A 20,341-nucleotide genomic window follows, 5' to 3' on the forward strand; every position below is an offset into this window, starting at 1 on the left:
CTCGAAGGTTCTCCGCAGTCTCTTTGCTAGATAATTTAAGAATAAATTCTGCCACACTTCATCTTCTCCGATACCAGCCGCTGATTTTCAATGCCGTCTGTCTCTGCTCTGGGCCAGGACGCAACAACTAACTCTGTGACAGTTGTCTGCCACTTTGAATGGGACTTTTTTTCCCCGGAGGAAAATAGCCCTTTGTGGCACAGGAGTGCAGCGCTGGCAGCTTGAAAGGGCTTATTTAATCTTGTAGGCATGAATGGCGTTCGCAGTTCATGATGGCTGTGTAAGACCAACGCTGATCCACTGTCACGGCAGCGGGATGTGGATAAAAAAATACGGCCAGGGCGATACGCCCGTTCACTGTCGCACTAGGGCGGCGGAATTCGCACGACAGCACCCTCTTCGCACGCGCGATCGCCTGGGTGCTATAACGAAAGGTAAAGGCTCCGGTATTGCTTAATTGGGCTGCTGTAGAGCGTGAGGATTCTGCTTTGCGACGTTGATGTACGCTTAACCAAAAACCCCGGCAGCTTGGCGTTTGGGCGGTTTACATCCACGCCGCCTTCCGTGGCGATCGCAGAGGTTTGTGTGCGTTGCTCTGCGCTCCGGCAGCGCTCTTAGATGCCTGTTTGAGCAGCGATAGATTTATTAATTTATTTTATTTTTTTTTTTTTTCCTGACGTCTCCAGCTGCCTTTTTTTTTTTTTGTCCTGAACGGGCAAAAAAAAAAAAAACCAACAAAAAAAAAACCCAAACAGAAAAAGGAAAGGAAACAAGCCGGACCGTTTCGGAGCTTTTTCCCCTTGGCTTTCGCCGTCCCCGCCCCGGGTTTTATTTGCATTTCTCCGCCGCGCAACCCCCGGGGCACCCCGGGACCCGCCCGGCGGGGCGGCCGCTCCCTCCCCCGGGCACGGCCCGCCGGGAAGGGAAGGGAAGGGGAGGGAAGGGAAGGGAAAGGAAGGGAAGGAGAGGGAAGGGGAAGGGAGCCGGGTGGCTGCAGCAGGTGCTGCGGGGCGGGAGGATGGCGGCGGGGGACGCGGAGCAAGTGCGGTACTGCGGCAGGTTCTCCTACCTCTGCCTCAAGCTCACCCTCATCACCTACTCCACCACCTTCTGGGTGAGGAGTCGTGGGCTCCCACGCGTGGGGTGGGCTCTGGGGGGGGTGGGGGGGGGCTGTTGTACACGCGTGGGTAAGCGTGCGGCTGCGCGTCGGGGGTCGCGGGGGCGGGCGTGGGGGTGCTCTCGGGAATTTGGGGAATGCATGTGTGTGTGTGTCTCCTTGCACGAAGGATCGGGGTTTTGCAATAAGAAACGCTTCTGCTGCTGAGCACCCGGTGGCTGGCACACCCGTGGCCGTGGGTGTAGCTCCCCGGCTTTCCCTAAGGACTGACAAACTGGTTTTGGCGGATGGGGGACTTGTAAGGGGTTCGAAAGTTTGGCAGGTGGAAAGTCGTTTATGCACGTATTAAAAGGAGGCTTTTTTTTTTTTTTTTCCTTTTTTTTTTTTTTTTTTTTTGCCCTAGGGGAGCTGGGTAAATAAAGCCTTTGCCCTATAAAGTCAGTTGTCGGGGTGGTTCTGAGCCTCGGCTGGATGATGCTGTGAGGCTTTAAAACTTAAAGGTGTGTCACGCTTGCTGGCCTCAGCCAGGTGTCAGGTAAAACCCACGTGCTGCCTCCTGAAAGCGATACAGTCCCACCTTGCTTATATAGTATATATCCATATAGCCCAGACTATTACCGCCGACTTCCCAAACGTGGCAGATTTCACCCCGAGCAGGCACCCCCCCGGGCTGGAAGGAGCTGTCGGGGCTCCTTGTAAGGACCGTGATTTTTAAAAGGTGCTTTTTCAGGGTCCGGGATACCGGGGTGATGCTGCCTGGCTGTGCTGAGGAGGGGTTTCTTTCTGGCTCTTTCGGTTTAATATGCTGCTTAAGCTCTCGTTTTGCTGCCCTGTGTTTCCGTCGCGGTAGACGCGGAATTACAGGGTGGGAGCGTAAAGCTTTTGGCGTGTTGCGTGGGAGAAGAGGTTTAGATCCACCAGGTTTGATTGATCGTAGGTATCTGATTAAAGCTACGGTTTAAGGACGAACAAAAATGGAAATGCAAAGCATTTGGGTGTAATTCAGGCTTTTGGGGATCCTGGATATCTTTTGTCTCTCTTAGCAGACAAACCAACCAAGGAAAACCCTTGGGTTTCGACTCCTGAAGTTTCCCGTGTTACTCCACAGCAGCTATTCCGCAGGTGCGACTTTCAGAAAAGGGAAATTTGTTGCGTTATTTTCCAAGCCCTTTTTTTTGCAGGGCGTCCTTCGTGAAGGACCACGCACGTTGTCTACTCCGTGTTTTCTGTTGGCAGCAAGAGCCCTTGCTGGTGGGATGCAAAAATTAATCCGGTGGCAGCAAAAGGACCCTTCTGAAATGTTTCTCTCAGCGTCCCTGAAGGACAAAGCCTCTTTCAAGTCGCCTGAGGAGTTTATTTACTCTTCGTAGTTCCTTGCTCTGGATTTTCAACGCTCTGTCCTTGTTTATATCCGAGAGCGAGCTGGGAAGGTGGTTTGCTCTGGGAGGGAGAGAAGGCGGCAGGCGCGATGGGGGCCGTGGGATGGGGAGGGATGGGGGCTGACGGCGTTTGCTGTCGGGAAGCCCGGCGGCGTGCTCCCGGCGTTTGGGCCGAACACGCGCCGTATTGTGTGAGGCATGGCACGTGGGTTTCTCTCTCGAAATTTTCTTTTATTCCAGCTTAGTGAAGCAGATCTCATTAGCTGTAAATATCAGCGGGCTGGTTCTTTTTGTCAGCTGTGCTAGTTTTACTGACTCTTTTTTTTTTTTTTTTTTTTTTTTTTAATTGGTGAAAACGGGAGTAAAGTTTGGCTGCGGAGCATCGGCTTGCTTAAATTTTGGGCGATTTGTGTTCTTTTTGCTGCTTTTTGGGGCTTTGGCGTACGGGATGCCGAGGCCGTTCGCTTCCTCTCCGCTGTTGCTGTTGCTCCGGTAGATTTATGAGTGATGTACACCCGGATCTGAGTCCCCAGGATTGCTTAAACTCACCAGGAACTAAATATCAGCCTTATCTAAAAGCAGAAAGGAAACGAAAGCATCGCTGGGAGAGCCAGAGGGGATGTTTGCTACAGGCCCTGTCGCTGCTGCGTCTTCTCATTTCACCCAGGGCTTTTTTAAAAAATAGTCATCCCTGTAACTTTTTCAGGCCACCGTTTTGCTGGTGAAGGAGAATGTGATGTAATTTTTCTCGCCTGGAAGATACAACACCCAGCGTTTTAAACAGAAGGTGCGGTTGCCGAGAAGGCACTTTATTGAAGAATAAGTATTGTAGACACAGGGTTAAACCCACTACTTCTAAATAAATGTTTTTCCTTTCTCTTGGGAAAGCAACTTCTGTGCGTGCAAAAGCCCCCGAGAAAGTCCCTGGTGTTTGCTGGTGGCTGCTCAGGTAATGTGAGTCGAGGCCAGTTAATTTTTCCTGCGGACACAGTGGGAATTGCCAAATTCGGGGCTGTTGTGAAGGATGCAGGATGTAAACAGTAAAGTATGTTTGCGGGCTACCTACGTAAAAGTCGAATTTCCAGCCCTGGTCACAGGAAGGGAGAGCACAGTCCCGGACAAGGGGCACGGGTGGGATGGTTGCGAAGTCAGCGCATCTGCTTGGCTGCTGTTGATTTGACCGTATTAAAGGTTTAAAAGACTTTTATTAAATGCTTAATAAAAATAGAAGATAACAAGAGCATAAATTCTGCTTGTAAGGATTTCCGTCCTGGACTTAGGTGGGCTTTCCCCCCCCAGTCCACGATAGTTTCTTATAAATCTGCATGTTTGTCTACTATATAATGGGTTGATCTGATTTTTTTTTATTTGTTAGCTGATGCTTTTCCCCTGGCACAGCCGCGGCGCGGCTGAAGGCAGCGCGAAGCCTGCCTGCCTCCCTGCGGCACGTGCCCCCTGCGTGCCACGGTTTGCAGAACCGTTAGTTTAGGATGGCTCGAGGGATTTTATTACGGGGGGATTTTGTAGTCCTCTTCTTGGGGAGTGTCGTCATTTTAATGCCTGGGGTCCTGAAGCCTGCCAGAGCAAGCGGCTGAGCAGAGGAGGCGGTGAGGAGCTCCCCGTTTATCCCCCGGGGGGGGTCACAAAATCGCTTTAATCCTGTCGTTTGGCTGGGATGGGGGTATCGGCCACCTTGGTCCTTGGGACAGTAAAAGCTGTAACAGGTGGGAATTTGAAAGGGGGAATTTTGGGGTTGTTTTTTTTTTTTTTTTTTTTGGTGTCAGAACACAAACGGCAGGACCCAAGTTTCTTGTACGCTTAAAATGGTGGAAGAGGTCTTGGAGGGTGCGTGAGCTGAAGTGCAAACGGAAAGGGGTGAAGATAACGTATGTGTATAAGATTGCTGTATGTGTCTGTGTATCTTAAGCTCTTAAAGTGGGAACGCGTCTTGTATTTCTACTCACAGGCACCTCTGAGTCTTTAAAACAACAACAACAACATTCTTAAACGGAACGTTTTGATGAGAAAGCTATGGCTAAGAAAAAGGCACGTCAGTAAAACGTTCTAGCCTTGAAACAACGCACACTTCTGAAATTCAGATAATCCCCATCAAGTTTTAGTACCTGTGGTTTACCTCCGATGTTTTTTTTTTTTTTTAATTTTCTAAACAAGGAATCTACCAGGCAAGCGTTAACTTGTTAATGGTGCTTTAGTGTTTGCGGGAGAGTCCATCTTTAATTTGTATTATCTGCTACTTTTCGAGCAGGGTGAATGCAGTCTGGACACAAAGATGTCAGGTTTTTAGGTTGTTTTTTTTTAATTTATTTTTAAATTTTTTTTAAATACTACTACTACCACCTACTACTAGAACTCTGGAATCCCATATACATGTACAGTCACCAATTTTATAGTCTGTAATTGTTTTGTATGGCTCTGAGACTCTTTCCTCAATTGTTATAGCTGTATTTAAAAATTTTGAACTGATTTGTTTATGTTGTCATCTGCTTGAAAAGACATTTATAATTTATTACTATATTTATAGTACTATTTATAGTAATATATACTATTATTGCAACCACTGAATTTTTTAAAGAATAAAGCTAACGCTACAAATTGACAATTCAGTAATTAAAAAACACCTCACTACAATTTTACAGTAGAAGCATGTAAGTGGTGAATTTGGGTACCTGTTAGTTGTCCACCATGTTTTCCCTTCTGTCATCCGTAACCTTACGGCATGATTTCTGAACTTGTCAGAGGGAGAGTTACTCCGAATTTGGTCATGTAAAATATTAAGTTGCTTTTTAAATAGCTTCGGTATATTTATTTTTATGGGTGGACCCTTCTGCGATTTTTTTTTTGTTTAAATGACAACTTGGTGGCTTTCCCCACATGTCGTCCTTTGGGTTTTTTATTCATCCCTGTACAAAATAAAGAATTTCCAGTAAGTTGTTATTTATTTTAACATATCCCGTAATTAAAAAAAATATTTTAGCCGTCGGGCTCATGATCTTGCAACTAAGTATGTCGTGTGTTCATCTAGACCTTTGTCGGGGATATACCATGTGATATTCAAAAGCCTCGTATAATTAAGAAGTGTGTTCTCGCCGTTGGTGTGCAGGGAGCAGACTCGGGGTTCCTGCGGAAATGTCGGGTCAGAAAAGGGGCATGTTTTTTATCAGATTGCCAAAATGATTCATTTGAATCTGGGCTCTTCCCCGAGGACGTGCCTGGCTGTCGGAGTCGGCAGGAAAGTTTTTCCACTGCAATTTTCATGGTTAAGTATTGTGGGCTATTTTTTTATTTTTTTATTTTTTTTTAATTCAGCGTAATTCAAAGCGACTTGCAGCACACCGTAGGTTTCGTACCAAATGATTTTGACTTAACTGTGTTTATTTTGATTGAAATACCCGTACCTTGTTAAATGAAATGCAGTGTTTCACTTGCCAGCTTTATCTGGTGGTAGTTCAAGAAAGCGACGTAATTTCAAACTTGCATTTTTGCGGGGTGTGTGGTGTGGTTTTTGGTGTTTTGGGGTTGTTTTTTGTTGTTTTTTTTTTTAATCCAGTGCATTTCCCCTGATGGCAAGAGGAAGGGAGGTATAGGATACACCTGGCCATATTTGCTGAGCCTAAATAGAGTAGGAGCTGCTATGAAGGGACATACAAGCTGTTGATTGCAGACTGGCTTAGAAATTGTGTTCCGTTAGAGACACACACATATATATATATAATATATATATACACACACACAGAGGGACGGACAGACAGACACGCAAAGGAGGAACTTTAATGCCAGGCGTTTGTTAGTATATGTAATATATGTCATCTCAGATGAGTAATAAATTACATTTCAGCCAGTGACATGTGTTTCAATTTGTTTAACTTCCAGAATGTTAAAACATTATTAAATATATTTTAAAATTAACACATCTTAGGGGTTTTTTCCAGCTCAGCTTTTTTCTGCTTTAGTCTTTGAGTTTTGGGGGTTTTTTTAATCCAAACTTCTGATTTGAGTGTTTCATTGTTTATAGTTAATTCTGAAGTGAGTAGTCAGAGGTTCATGTGTACTCACAAAATGTCATCTCTGTGTTTACTGGGAGAAACAGTAACGTCTGTGCTCTTCTCTTTTTCTGTTTCAGGTGATCGGAGCCCTTGTCCTCGCGGTTGGGATTTATGCAGAAGTTGAAAGACAGAAGTACAAAACTCTGGAAAGTGCCTTTCTAGCCCCAGCAATTATTTTAATACTTTTGGGCATTATAATGTTCCTGGTCTCTTTTGTGGGTGTACTGGCTTCTCTAAGAGACAATTTATGCCTTCTTCAAGCAGTAAGTGTTGGGTTTTTTGTTCTTAATTTTTAAGGCTCATTGCTTTTGCTTTTCAGTGTCACCTGAATTCAAACCCATGACTATGTCTACATTGAAAAATATTTTCCTAAAGTTTTGTGTTTTGTTTTTTTTTTAATTTTAATTAAATCTGAAACTGCTTTCCAGCAACGGTCCCCAAACTGCAGTCCATGGATGTCCCTCCGTCAGGGACCCAGCAGCATTTCTTCTTGCCAGTGACGGGACAGGCGAGGGTCAGAGCCCGGCGCTGAGAAAACCAGCTTTCCAATAGTTAAGGGCTTTATGGAAAACGACCAGGAATGTTAATTATTATCAGCCGGCGTGGATCTTGTGCAAACTCCGCTGTTGACATACCGTTTGACGCTAGCCTGGCACCACGGCGCCTGCTTTTTCTCTGCTCTGGCCGTACCATAGGAACGTGCCCTGCTTAGGGGACCTGTGATGGAGAAGAGGAGATAGTTCTGCCCTTTGGCCGAAGGAAAAGGCAAAGTCTGGTTGCAGCGTTCCCCATCAGTACGGGGGGATTTCCAAAAGCCGTGAACCTCCTTGATGGGACGTTGAGTGCAGAGATGAGCTGTGGTCTCTGGTGGTTCTCCAAATGAGTTTTTGGGGAAGTTCCTCTATAATGCTGTGGTTGCGGATGGAAGTCGCGCATATGACTTAATTAAAAGTAAAGCGCGAAAAAGTAATTCTCGCCTTCGCGTCAGTTCGATGTAAAGAAATGGTAAATACGTGGCATGTTACATGGGCCAAAGCAAGAGCCAACTATGGATTTTGAAATTAGGCTGGAATTTTACTGAGAGTCTGTCCTTAGGCGGTGGTGGCTTCTTTCACTCGGAGCGGGGTGGTGTGTCCCCGTCCGATGCCGAGGACGTTTTCTGTTCCCGTTATGGTAGGGTATTTAAACGAAGAAAGTCCCCAATGTCTGCTTCTCAGGCTGATTCCGGATTTAGCAGGAGAAAAGAGATCTGTCCGGTGAATTTGTGACGCTGCAGTGGGTTTTGAGAGCACAGAGATTAAACCAGCTTTTGGGGTGGAGCGTTAGAGATTATTTTCACATGAGAGATCATAAAACTTAGCTCCTGATGAAGTTCATTGGTAAGAAGCAGACCTAAGTTCGCTTATCAGCCATCTTTTATGCTTAAAGAACCCTTTGGGTTGGAAAAACATTTCAAGGACTGGCTTTTTGCAGCTATCTCACGGTGTCGCTGTGGATTTCTTCATACTATTTTGCATGTGCTTTGATAAGTAGTCACAGATGCGTATGTTGTGGTCGTGTGTGAGCGAGCACGTATATATATTATACACAGATGAATAAACAGACAGCTAGCAGGTATAATTTTTCTTACCACTGAGCATAGTAAGTCCTGTCAGTGCCCATCATGCAGCCTCTTTACCCAAGAAATGGAAGCTAACAGGTAAGTACTGTTTTTAGAGGAAGCATAAAACCACAAAGTTCGGTGTGGTTTGTAGCAGTCCATTAATATGCTTCTCTGGGATGCTGTTACGGAGAGAAGTATCTTGGCGTGATAAATGCATCTATCGGTTTTGAGTCCATTCAAAGCAGAAAAATAACGTGTTCGCCAGTTGGGCAAAACCAGAATGACTCAAGTGAGGAAAAAAAGTCGTTCTTGTGACGTGAACAGCGTTATAAGAACAAAAGCATAATTTTATATCTTTCTTTTTAAAATGGCATCTCGTATGCAGAAAGCCAGGTGTGTTGGCGACTGAGTGTTACAGACTTAAGGCCACTAATTGCAAGAGAGTAATTGGGGTTTGTTCTGTTTAGGGTCTCACTTGCAATTGTTTTTCTGCAGTTCATGTACATTCTTGGTCTCTGCTTGCTGATTGAGCTGACTGGTGGAGTGGTGGCCCTGATCTTCAGAAACCAGGTGAGCCGCTTGCATTTGGGTTTTGATCACCAAGAACATTACTCACAAGCCATGATGTTACAGCTACGCTACTGAGCAAATAAAAGGTGTTAAGATTGTCACCTGAGCACTAATTGATGGAGGTCTGAAGGCAGGTCCAGACTTTTCAGGGCCTTTCAGGTTTCCACGAGCAGCATAACTAATTTCTATAGGACACCCCATCGTTTACAAGCATGCTATAATTGTATAAAAACCTTAATTTTTCTAAATGGAAAGCAGCAGACTTTTTTTTTTTTTTGAGTGTTAGAAATGTTTTAAAACACAAATGTGTTCACCATGGCAAGTACTAGATTTCTGTGCTTTGATTTTTTTTGGTCAAATCTGGCAAAATATGAGAATTAAAAGGAGATGCTGAATAACACGACCTATTCCCTCCCCACCCCGATCCTACCAATCTCATTTCCGCAAAAAAGAAGTCGTGCATACTATGTTACACGTTACTTAAAAAAAAAAAAGCTTTTAAAAAAAGGGTTTTTTAAAAAGAACAACTCATTGTTATTTTGAAGTAGTATTATGTTCTCCCTAGCTAGTGTTTTCTTCTTACTCCATGCTGGACCGGAGTCGTGAACTTGACTTGTGAGAGCAGAGGCTGAGATATCTTCCTTTCTAGAAGCTGTCGTTGGCCGTTGCCGTAGACGTCGCCTTGGCCCCGTGCAAGGATTTATTCTGAATTGTGGTGGGAGCACCAGACTCAACCGAAGGGAGCAGATCAGCCTGCGTGGTGTGGGAGTGTGGGCATCACGGGATGCAGAGAATTTGGTTGGCAGAAAATGAAGTAAATGCCAAAGATGGTATTTGCTGAGAGGGCGAGGTAGAATTGCGGTTGACTTTTGGACAAAGAAAATGTATTTTGGGGGTTTTTGTGCAGTAAGCATTTTCCCGACACGTGTGTTGGCTGGCTGAGCAGGACGGCTGCGCTCAGGGGCAGGTTTCCTTGCTTGTTTTCTGAGGTTAAGGGAGAAGTTGGGGTTAGTATGGGGAGGAGAAGGAAGTATTTAATAAAACCTTAGGCTAATAGCCTCTATTTAAATGCGGATTGTTTTGCATGCCTCATTGATTTTTCCCATTTCTTTCTCTATTTCCTTCTCAAATCTGTCGAGTCTAAATGAGGTGATACGGGTAGCACGAGAGTAGTCGGGATTTGCTGCTGTTTATTCTTGGCCAGTTAGGATAGTCCTGCAAATTCCCTGTTATTTCTAATCACTGATGTGATAATGGGGTTTGTTCTGTTTTGGTTTTAAGTGTTGCAGTTTGTAATACTGAGAAAATGAGTAGGTGTATCTCAGGTTTCTTTGTGACCTGTAAGGATTTAACTTTGATCATTTTAGCAGCTGGACTGAAAGGAAAGTTGCTACATTCTGGTTATGGTTAGTCCTAGTTTTTGCTATGCTGTGATTGTGCTGGGTGTTGAAAACTCTCTGTTGTGGAGAGGTGTCGCACTGTTAGCACTTCTCAGCACAAAACCAGCAGTGACGCTGCTGCCTTAAAAGAGAATGGACTGTGCTATCATTGATTTTTAACTGGTATTTCTTTTTTCTTTAAAAAAAAAAAAGCCTTTCCTTTTGTGCTCATCAGTTACACTTGTCACTTTAACCTGCTCTTTTAATTTTGTTTCAGCGTGTGTAACCTGTGAATCTTGTTTCACTTTTGCCTTCCAGACAATCAACTTTTTGAACAATAATATTAGAAGAGGAATTGAGAATTACTACGATGATTTAGACTTCAAGAACATCATGGATTCTGTTCAAAAGCGGGTCGGTTGGTTGTTGTTTGGCTTTTTTTTTTTCTTTTTTTTTTTTCCTGGGACTAATTCGGTGCCGAGATGTGGTAGGTCCTTGGCGACAGCTTTGCATTTTTCCAGTGATGTGATAATCAAATTCTTCCTGATGTGGGGGGTGAGATCTGACGCATCATCTGTTACGGCGTGGCTGTGGTCAGGGCTCCTCCAGCATCCCAGCTGGCATTTGAAGCCCTCTAAATCACTGCAAGGAGCAGAGGGCAAAATGCAGCTTTTCCCTCGGTGGGTGTGATTTGGATGCTCAAGGCCAGATCCTGCAAACGTGTAGGCTTATAGGGGCCCCACAGCCAGATTCTGACAAATTCAGCCTAAATTCCACCCAAGTTCTTGCGCTTAGCGTTTCTGCTGGCTGGTCCAAGACATTCAAAAGCATCTCGTTAACGGGAGGCACCGGATAAAGAGAAATTAGGTGGCAGTTAGGCCATTTGAACCTGGGCCAGTGTATTTTCACTTGAGGGCACGTAGCAAGCTCTTTAACAAGGTGTTTATTCAAAGGAAATGCCCATGGAAGTGTATATACCTGTAATTAAAATTCCAAAATTGTGTTGAGCCCAGCTGAGCATTACTTAATGGCACGTGTAGTTGACTCACAGCCTTTTTTTTTTTTTTTTCCTAAGGCTGCTGTGTTGAAATGTTTATTGGATTATTGAAGAGTTCTGCTATGCAGTTCAGAGACTATAGTAGAAGCAGAAAATGTTCAGAAATGTGATGTCAGGGCCCATGTGATGTCAGTGGCCATGCCAAGTAATGATTTTTTTTAAAAAAAGTTAACTTAGGAAGTGATATGTATTTTATGACATCATTATGGAGATGGCAGCCTGCTTTGAAAAACAAAGTTAGCATGGAAAGTCTGTCAAAAGCAAACCATTCTGAGGAAATTTTGTCATTAGACTTCATAATGCTTTAAAGTTTCCATGCACTGCCCAAAATTATGTATACGTACAGCGAATAAACATTAGTGATTAAATAAACTGCTCCTTTTCCCTTTGTTTAAAATATAAAGTGAATATTTGTATTAAGTCAGTGTAAGTATTTGTTACAGTATTTGTTTGCCAGATTTCAGTTCTACTAAATTACGCCCAAAATATTTTGGTGAGATTATTTTTATACTTTATAGCAACACTCTTGTCTTTTAGAAATGTAGTCACAATCCTTAAAAAACCTGAAGTAGTATATTACAGCTCAAGATGGAATGAATGTAAAAACATTGCTTAACGATGTCCAGACCTGAAAAGAAAATTTTTCAACTCAGAAAAGATGGGAAGTGGAATTTAGCACCAAGTACTTTCTTCTGGCACCCTGGGTAATAGCTCGACGAGTGATGGAGGAATGCTGCCTGTATCTTCCATTCTCTTCAGTTGTATCCATCGTATACATTCGTATGTGCCTTGCTGATAAAATGACAGAATTGCTGCGTAGTTCAGCGCTCTTAAAACTGTTTTATTCTTACTTTCTTTTCTACTTAGTAGAGGAGTTTCTGTTAAGATACGATTTTTTTTTTTTTTTTTTCCCCCTTTGCCTTTTGTGTCGTTTTTTTCCAGTTTAAGTGCTGCGGTGGGGAAGATTATAAAGATTGGTCCCAAAACGTGTACCACAACTGTGCGGCGCCGGGACCGCTGGCCTGCGGGGTGCCCTACACTTGCTGTGTCACAAATAAGGTAAGTCCCGGCATCGCTGCGCTCTGTCGGGACGCCGGCGTTCGCTTAAAAAGGTACCTTCCTTGAGAAAGTCTGGGGGAAGAAGCGAAGGAAAATGGATCCCTCCCGAAAATGGGAGCTATGGGTCCGTTGGTCTTGACAGCTTGAAAAGGAGAAAATAATGAATTAGATGCGTCGGCTCTGGTCTGTCTTACTGTCACGCAACGCAGTCCTGGAAGTGCAGAAGAGATCCTGGGAGCTCCTCATGGCTCGCCTGGACCAGGGCTGCTTAAAATTAAGTTTTGCTGGTGTTTTCCCCAGGGTTTGCTGCTCCAGCATTCCCAGGAAGCCTGGGCTCCAATTTGCTTCTGTGGGTGGGGGTTGGAGTTGATGTGCACCAGCTGCTGTGTGAATTAAAAACCAAAGAGAACGACCCCGCCATCCAGAAAAATCCAGAAATGTGGGCAAAGGACCCCAGGGTCAGCGCATCCTTGTGGGTGCAGGTCTAGACCGGAGCTGCTGCTCTGCCCTAACCCATCCTTGAAAACCGCCTGCCTTGTCATCCTGTAAAATCCTCCCTGGAAGGACACCCTGTCAGCTGGAGTCTGGACCAGTTTCTCAGTCTGTGGTGAACTGGTATTAACTGGTGCTGGCAGCACTAGGAGCAGGCGTGAAGTTCCACGTAAATGTGTTTTATATAAATTTCAGCGGTTTGAATTCATCGCTTTTCATTTGAGGGACGGATGTCGTGCTGAATTTGATAAAGAACTGTTCCTCAACTTAAAACCAGTACGGGCAATCCCAGCCTCACTGGGTTTTGGTCTTTGGTCTGAATGTGAGACAGAGAAATTGTGTATGTGTAAGAGCAGATGATGGATAGCCTACTGGTGCCTGATACGTGCTGCCCTTTCAATTTCTGCCTTGAGCGTGGCTGTTTAATTAAAAAAAAGGGAAAATAAATGCAATAATTGTGTCAGTAGTCACGCTAGGAGGTGTTGCTGAGAAATGTGTATAATATGAAGGTGTTTATTACGTATGCTTACACATTTTTTGTGTATGAGAAAGAGTCTGTTTAAATCTGCACTGAGCTTTGATTTATTCTCAGAAACCAAAGCTAAATAGTTATGCTTTAAATCTTAGGTGTTTGAGAACAGGAAAGTCTTGTATATGAAAATATCTGCTGATGCACAGCTGCACTGAGCAGAACAACTCAGGATTTTGCCCTCAGTTGATGGTAAAGGAAGATAGAGCTGGTTAGTCAAGAGCAATCTGGCTTTTTAGGAGACATTCAAAGTACCGCTTGCTTTTCTGTAGCTCTCCTTTCTCTGTTGAAGTCTCGTTTTAAAAGGTTAGTCGATGAGTGTGGAAATACGGCAGTGCTGCGAAGGCGAAGCAGTGCAATAATCGGTGACTAATAACGCCAGGTGCCTTTCCAGCTGTGGCACAAATAATCAAAACGTGTCGAGGATTTCCAATGCAACCTGGCAGGCAGGAAAGCGCTAAAATAAAAACTTTGCCGAGGAAAAGAGGGAGCATATCCTCCGTATGCTTCATTGGCAACTGGGGAGGGGGGGACGAGACTACTTGCAGCCTAAAGGTAGCCTGCAAAGTGTTAAGCTCAGAGAAATTAATCGAAAGGCAGGGAGAAGCCCCAAAAGAACAAGCAAACTTCTTATTTAAGGGTAGGGTGTTCAGCAAGACGTTGCGGTACGTGAGGGCTTGTGGCTTTGCCGCACCGGGATGCCGTGGATCTGCCTCGTGAAGTCCAAGCGGGGCGGACGCGTACTCGGCAGGATGACACTAACGCCGTGGCTGTACGGCCAGCTGCCTTGGGGAAAAAAAACCCCCAAAAAACAACAAACCAACCAGAAGATGCATAAATCTTGTATGTTTGACAAATGCTTCCAAATACAGGCTGGTTTCTGTCCTGGAAAACTACAGATACGGTTTGTGATTACTCATTTGCTTTGTAGTCATGGAAAACTCCTGCTAATGTCAGAGGTTGGATTCTGATCCTCTGAAAAAGCCTCGTGCTAACATGAGCCAGGCTCATACTGGGGGGGGCTCTGGAGGGACTATTTTTAAGTTGAAGTATTTATTAAAGACTTACGCTAGTGTAGCAGATAAAAATTAGTCCCCAGATGCCTATAAACGTCTGTTTCTAATGCATTTATCTCCATTGCGTACATTTTCTTATGCCACGATGTCCTGCTAGGAAATGCTGTGTTTAAAATTAAATGATGTGACTGTGTTGGTCGCGGTCCCGTATTTTGGGGATGGCCCCGCGTTGGTCGGTTAGGCTCAAGGGTTTTGTAGATGTGAAATCGCTCACAGCAGACACAGCAACACGCTGATGCCTAGTATTGCAAACCTTGACTTCCAAGAGTATTTATTACGTGTGGTTGACAGCCGGGTACCCCTCACGTTTTCCCAACGGACCTGTGAAATAGAGCGGGGTTTTTTTAGGAACATGCCGAACCTTGTTTGTCAGCCAGTTGCGTGTTCAAGGTGAGAGCCTGGCTTTTGGGGGGCTTAAAAAACTTGACCCTGGCTGGCGTTTCTGCCATTTTGTAACACCCGTCCTCCTTCCATCTTTCGCAAACGTCCCCCTTCCTTCTTGGGGAGGTGACCTGGGAACCCCAGCCCATCGCTCAGAGGCCACCGGCGTTTAGAAATGTCATTTCTACATCTTGTTTTAATTTTCAGGGAGGGCATATCAATACAGTAGAGTTTGTTCCACCTTATTTTCCTCGTTTGTGTATTCTCATTTTCTGCCATGGCTTTGTTCATTGCTTCCTTTGATGCCGGTGGGCTTTTACGTTAGCTGATTTGTAAGTGAAGGATGGCATTTTCAGGCCAGCTTTGGCAGGCCAGTTAGAGCCATGCGAAATATTAAAGGGCTACAGAAAATGCGTTAGTAATCTGTGATGAAGCAAGCATTCAGTCTTTTTTTTGAATATATGAATTTTATATTCATATATAATATGGTATATAAAAATATAATAAATTTGCTCTTGTAAAATGTTCGTGTAAGCATTCCTAGTATTGGACGTTACTTGGGGTCGAGATATTTCTGAGCTTAAGTTTGTCATTGGGATGGCATGATAGCCATGTTAACCCCCGGTTTTCTTAATAAGATGTGTTAAGTTATTAAGGCCTTAAAATTAAAACCAGCTGTTCGTTTTGTGGAAACAGCTGTGGCGTACAGCTCTGTAACAGCTAGCTTTGGTTTCTGATGCCACGCTGGTTTTGCTGGATAGATACGGTTCAAATGTCTTGTGTCGTGACACACTGGCAATGCTGATCTCTCTAAAATCATGTAGAGCTCTATGTAAATCTGACCCTGGGGCTGCTGGAAGAAACCAGTGTTGGACTGAGAAGTAACCCCGTTGTTGCTTTTGTACGAGCTTGGTGAACACAAGAACAGTAAAAATAATTATTTTTGTGATTTTTGTTTTCTGCTGCAGCTTATATTTGTTGTTTTCTTTTCAGACAGATATTATCAACACTATGTGCGGATACAAAACCATTGACAAAGAGGTAACGTAACGAGTGTCCACCCTGTCGTGGCAAAGGGTGGTACTTCTCTGCATTTTTTTGGTCAGTTACAAAATAGTCTTCTGCATGCTTAAATCTACCAGATGGTTAAATCAGCAGTTAACATTATTTTATCTGGAAAAACTTTCAACTAATCTTGTCTGATTGTGGTATCTTCCCTTCTTTGTATCTTCCACGATTCCTTGGTTGACGTGCATGAAGCGCGTCTTCCCAAAGGTCATCCCCCTTATGCTAATTGCACAATTAATGCAAAGAAAGCTGCTTTCCTACTTTTAATCAGTGACTTGAGTTGGGGAAAGCTTTTAATACTTAAAAGCCAAAGTTTCTCACCTAGAAAAATTGGTTTCGGTAAAGTCAACTTTGCTGTTTTCTAAGTATTTTATATTCCGGTGGTGGGTGTTTTATTTTTAAGCCTGTAATAGTTATTCCTGGAAGAGGAGTGGGACTTCCCAGGTTGTGTTGGCAGCCCTCTCCTCCCTCCAGGAGCGGGATGGGGCTGCCTCCTTCTTCAGTCTTCCCTCTTGGGAATAGCCCCGGTGACTCCAGAATAGAGACTGCCGGCTCAAGGCACTAATTGTGGAGTGATTAAGAAGGGAAATCGGTAATTGGATCTGCTGGGAGTTCTCCACTCCTAGCTTTGGAGTGCTGGTGCGGGGGGTTGGTTGGAAAAAGCCCCTCTCCCCGGCTCATTTGAGGCACTTGGCGCACAATGCCAGCTTCAGTTGTTGGTTTTTGGGATTACTGGTTATCTTTACATATGACCTGTCTTCATTTAGATTCAGTGATTTATGGCTTAATCACCTAAGCGCTCCAGCCTGGCTCTAACGCCCAAAGCACTTAAGCATACGCTTAACTTTACCCTATTCATCTGCTTAGGACTCTTTGCAGCCTCAAGTGCTTTCTATATTATGGGTTGGGGTCACGGTGCACGCAGCTTGCAGGACTGAATCTGAAATCCTCTTGTTCCTGCCCTTTTTAGAGTCTATTGCAAAGCACTTGGTCCACAATTCATATTTTTAAACTGCTGTACTTTCAACCTGGAAGCAGAGATAAAAGCAAAAGAGAGACTTCTCTACTTTCCAAGTCGTCTAAAATGAGAATTGGATGCATTTCTTTTAGAAACGTAGTTGCAAAAAAAGGTTTTAAAAAAATGAAATAATTCGTTCAGGTGTGGAACAACTTAAAAACAGACAGAAGAATTAGTGATGAGGTCTCTGTTAAATTCAGTGGGTTTAAAGAGATGGGAATGAAGACCAAATCTGCGTCCCTGAATTTTGAGTTCTCATGTGTTATTGTATCATATGCCAGTGCAACTGCCTGTTTGAACGTTTGCTCTGTTATTTTGCAGCGCTTGAGTGTTCAGCATGTTATATATGTCCGAGGATGCACGAACGCAGTGCTTATCTGGTTTTTGGACAACTACAGCATCATGGCCGGTGTGCTGCTTGGCATATTGTTACCCCAGGTAAGAAGGGGCCAGTGCGTTATCCATTAAAGGGAGTATCTGGTTTGTTGCTACGCTATGGGAAATCCCATCTGACTATATTTAATTATAATTTTTTATTTAAATTTAACATAACTGATAAGCTGAGGTGGCATTCTGGTAATTTAGTAGCATTACTGTGATATATGGTGGGATTTGGTGGGTTAATTTGGTTTTGCTTGGGTTTTTTGAGTCCTCTCCTCCCCCAGGTTGCCTCCACTGAGACTTTCTAATGCTCCAAGGCACAGGGGTGGTAATTCTTCTGTTGTATTAGCTCTTCACAAAAATGATCCGGTTATACCCCTATACGCTAAGAATAACAACAATGTGAGTTTCTGTCTGTATGCTTACCATATACCCGCCCATCTATCCAACGTATGCGTACATAATTTGTAAAAACTGCTGCGAGAGGCGTTAGCTAAGCAGTATTTGATGTCTGACTAGAGATGCCCCTTCCTTTCACAGTTCCTGGGAGTGTTGTTATCCTTGCTTTACATAACTCGGGTGGAAGATATCATCACCGAGCACAAGCTGAGCGAAAGACTGTTTGAAGAAAAGTGGCAGAGATCTGCCCCCGAGTTTGCTGGAGCCGGCTGCTGCATGTGTTACCCGGAGTGACTTCGGAAACCTCAAATACGGTTTAAAAAAAGGCAAATCCACCCGTTCTGGTTTGCGCTGGCTATTACGGACTACGGGTGTAACGAAGCAGCCAGCAGACCGGCGTAGCTTCGTCGCTCTCGGTGTGTCCGCAACCAAAGACGCACCAAAAGGGCTCCACGCTGCCGACGATGCTGCTGCGGTATCGTGACGCTGCTTGTGGATCGTTAAATCTTTTTTTGAATCATTGCCGAGTGATACGCAGCTGTGAAAACTCTTCTGGGAAGATTGGAAAGTAGATTTCTAGGAAGAGCTTTTGTGTCTAGGGGTGTCCTATTTAAATGTTTGTCCTTTCCAACTTTATTTTCTTACTCCTTCCAAAAAAGATTTCTTACTGATCTACGTGGTGAATATTAAACATGGGTTTAATAATTTTTTTAGGCTAATCTTGATGAATTTACTGACAATAACGGTTGTGATGCTGAACGCTTTCATTGCTCAGTCTTTTGTGCCTTTTAATAATGGGGCAAATGCCAACGTCGAATCGGTCAGGTAATGCTTGATATATTTTGAATGCAATTTATTACTGTCTGGCTTTTGTACAAACTTACAGGATGTTTGAGTCTTGTATGTACTGTATTTTTCCTCTTTAGTAAATTAACTTAGGTGATTTATGATTTTTTATTTTTTGGAGTTCTGTATGTTGAGATGTTTCTAAACTTTATTCTTCTTGTCAAAATAAAAACAAGAAATTTTTTTTTTTAAAAAAAAGCACAAAGATTTTGTTTAAAATGCTTTTCATTTTCTTTTCTAAGTTAAGCCTGTCCCTCAAACGCTGAATCAAAAGCTAGAAATACCTTGAGCTGTGATTCTGGCTTGGGTGCTGACTTGCCTGGGGTTTTGGATAGTCACCGAGGGTCGGTCTGTGCCTTGTTTACTTCTCCTAGTGAATCTGAGACAATACTTGGGAAGTCACAGAGAGCTCTGGGGTTTTTGTTGTTGCTGCTTTGTCCTGAGCATTTCTCTGCAGTCTTTCCAGCCCCAGACAGGCTTGCGGGCAAAATGCAAAACCCAATTATCATGAGACAAACAAATTCAGGATGAGAATAAAGTGGGATTCCTGTCTTTGCGAATCTCTTCTTTTCTGCCACTCGTCTAAGCCATACAGAGAAATAGCTGATATTATTCTCTCCTTGCTGCTTTTCTTCTGCTTGTTTGTTTTTTTGGTTTGGTTTTTTTTTTAATTTCCCTGTCCTGGATGTGTTTTCTGCTTTCTTCAAAACTCGGTGTTTGCTGCTTAGCTCTCCACCTTCACCAAGGATTTCTGAGGAAGCTTCATCCATTTCCAGGAGCCAAAAAAAAGACTCGTCCAGTTCTTCAGTGTTTCTGACGGTGTCTAGGAAGAGAGATCCCGCAGCGTTATCAAGCCCATCGTCCGCAGCGCGAGGTTATGTCCTACACAGCACACTCTAGCGTTGGGTCCCGCACATGGTTACATATTTAATTGCTCCTTATCGTCGTCACCTAAATTTTCCTGGTCTCTGTCCTGAATAATGTATTTTGGTAAGTTAAGAAGCAAGGTGTGTTTTAAGGGTGGATACGTGTACAAAGAGCGGAAGGGGAAAAGGAAGGGGCAACTTCGGAGGACCGAGCTAACTGCTATTGGTGAAGGATAGGAAGATTGAAGCCAAAATTGCTTTATTACGGAGTGTGCGCTGGGAAGGTGGGAGCTGAAATTATCAGGAGCTGGGGTATCGCCAGAGGCAGAACCGTGCTCTGGCCTTCAGCAAGAGGGGACCAAAGCTCGAATTTGAGATGGCAGGAAGGCTGTAATGAGTTGTGAAGGAAGGAATGACAAAGGTAATTTTTCTTTCTTTTCTAATAGTAAATATTGTGGTGGTTTGAAGATACCTGGGAAAGCTGGAGATGACAGAAGCGTGGTTAAAATTTGGGCAGTTTAAATGGAACAGGGAGAATATTTGGGGATACAAGGGAGCAATTCTCCTTTAGCAAGGCAACGTGTGGGCTGTACTGAATTTTCAGCCGTTTCTCGGTGCTCTCTGTCATACGCAGTGTTGGGGGGGGGGGGGGGGGGGCGTTTACCTGACAATCATGGACTAAACATGTGACTTTATTTAATAAACGATTGATTCAAATAAATACTGTTGACCCTTCCCATTCCCTCGGATCTGAGGAAATTTAACTCTTTGCTTCATAGGCCCATGGTGACCGGAGGGGAGGATGCTGCTGCTCAGGAGGTGGCTGGAGAAGGATGCAGCAGGTCTCTGCTCAGCTGCCCCCAGGCACCCGAGCCGTGAGAGACGATAGGGAGACTGCGGTGGGGGCATGAATTTGCTCTTAAGCATGAGGCTTCGCTCTTCTCCATGGGCCGTGCTATGTCCTGTTAGTAGATTGATTTTTGAGTGGGTTTGTATTGTGCACAAGGTGTTTTCTGTGCTTACGAGTAGGTTTTTTTTATCCTGAGCCGCTGACCCT

At 44.1% G+C, this 20,341-nt stretch overlaps 1 protein-coding gene across 1 annotated transcript; it reads left to right on the forward strand.

The window, feature by feature from the left end:
- The first annotated feature begins 979 nt into the window (after positions 1-979).
- On the forward strand, positions 980-18,563 carry TSPAN15 (tetraspanin 15). Its single transcript, XM_049810000.1, has 8 exons — positions 980-1,114; positions 6,638-6,823; positions 8,659-8,733; positions 10,431-10,526; positions 12,112-12,228; positions 15,700-15,747; positions 17,114-17,230; positions 17,714-18,563. Exons 1-8 carry the CDS (start codon positions 1,019-1,021, stop codon positions 17,864-17,866), a joined length of 888 nt encoding a protein of 295 aa, XP_049665957.1. The 5' UTR covers positions 980-1,018; the 3' UTR covers positions 17,867-18,563.
- Positions 18,564-20,341: the final 1,778 nt, after the last annotated feature.

Source organism: Accipiter gentilis, chromosome 9 (assembly GCF_929443795.1).
Source record: "Accipiter gentilis chromosome 9, bAccGen1.1, whole genome shotgun sequence".
In the NCBI taxonomy this organism is placed as follows: Eukaryota; Metazoa; Chordata; class Aves; order Accipitriformes; family Accipitridae; genus Astur; species Astur gentilis.

Bases quoted from the DNA above. Each gene is read 5' to 3' on its own strand.
- TSPAN15 (XM_049810000.1), top strand. From the start codon at position 1,019: ATGGCGGCGGGGGACGCGGAGCAAGTGCGGTACTGCGGCAGGTTCTCC. The intron at 15,748-17,113 runs GTAACGTAACGA...GTTATTTTGCAG, and splicing joins ACAAAACCATTGACAAAGAG to CGCTTGAGTGTTCAGCATGT. The intron at 17,231-17,713 runs GTAAGAAGGGGC...TTCCTTTCACAG, and splicing joins TTGGCATATTGTTACCCCAG to TTCCTGGGAGTGTTGTTATC.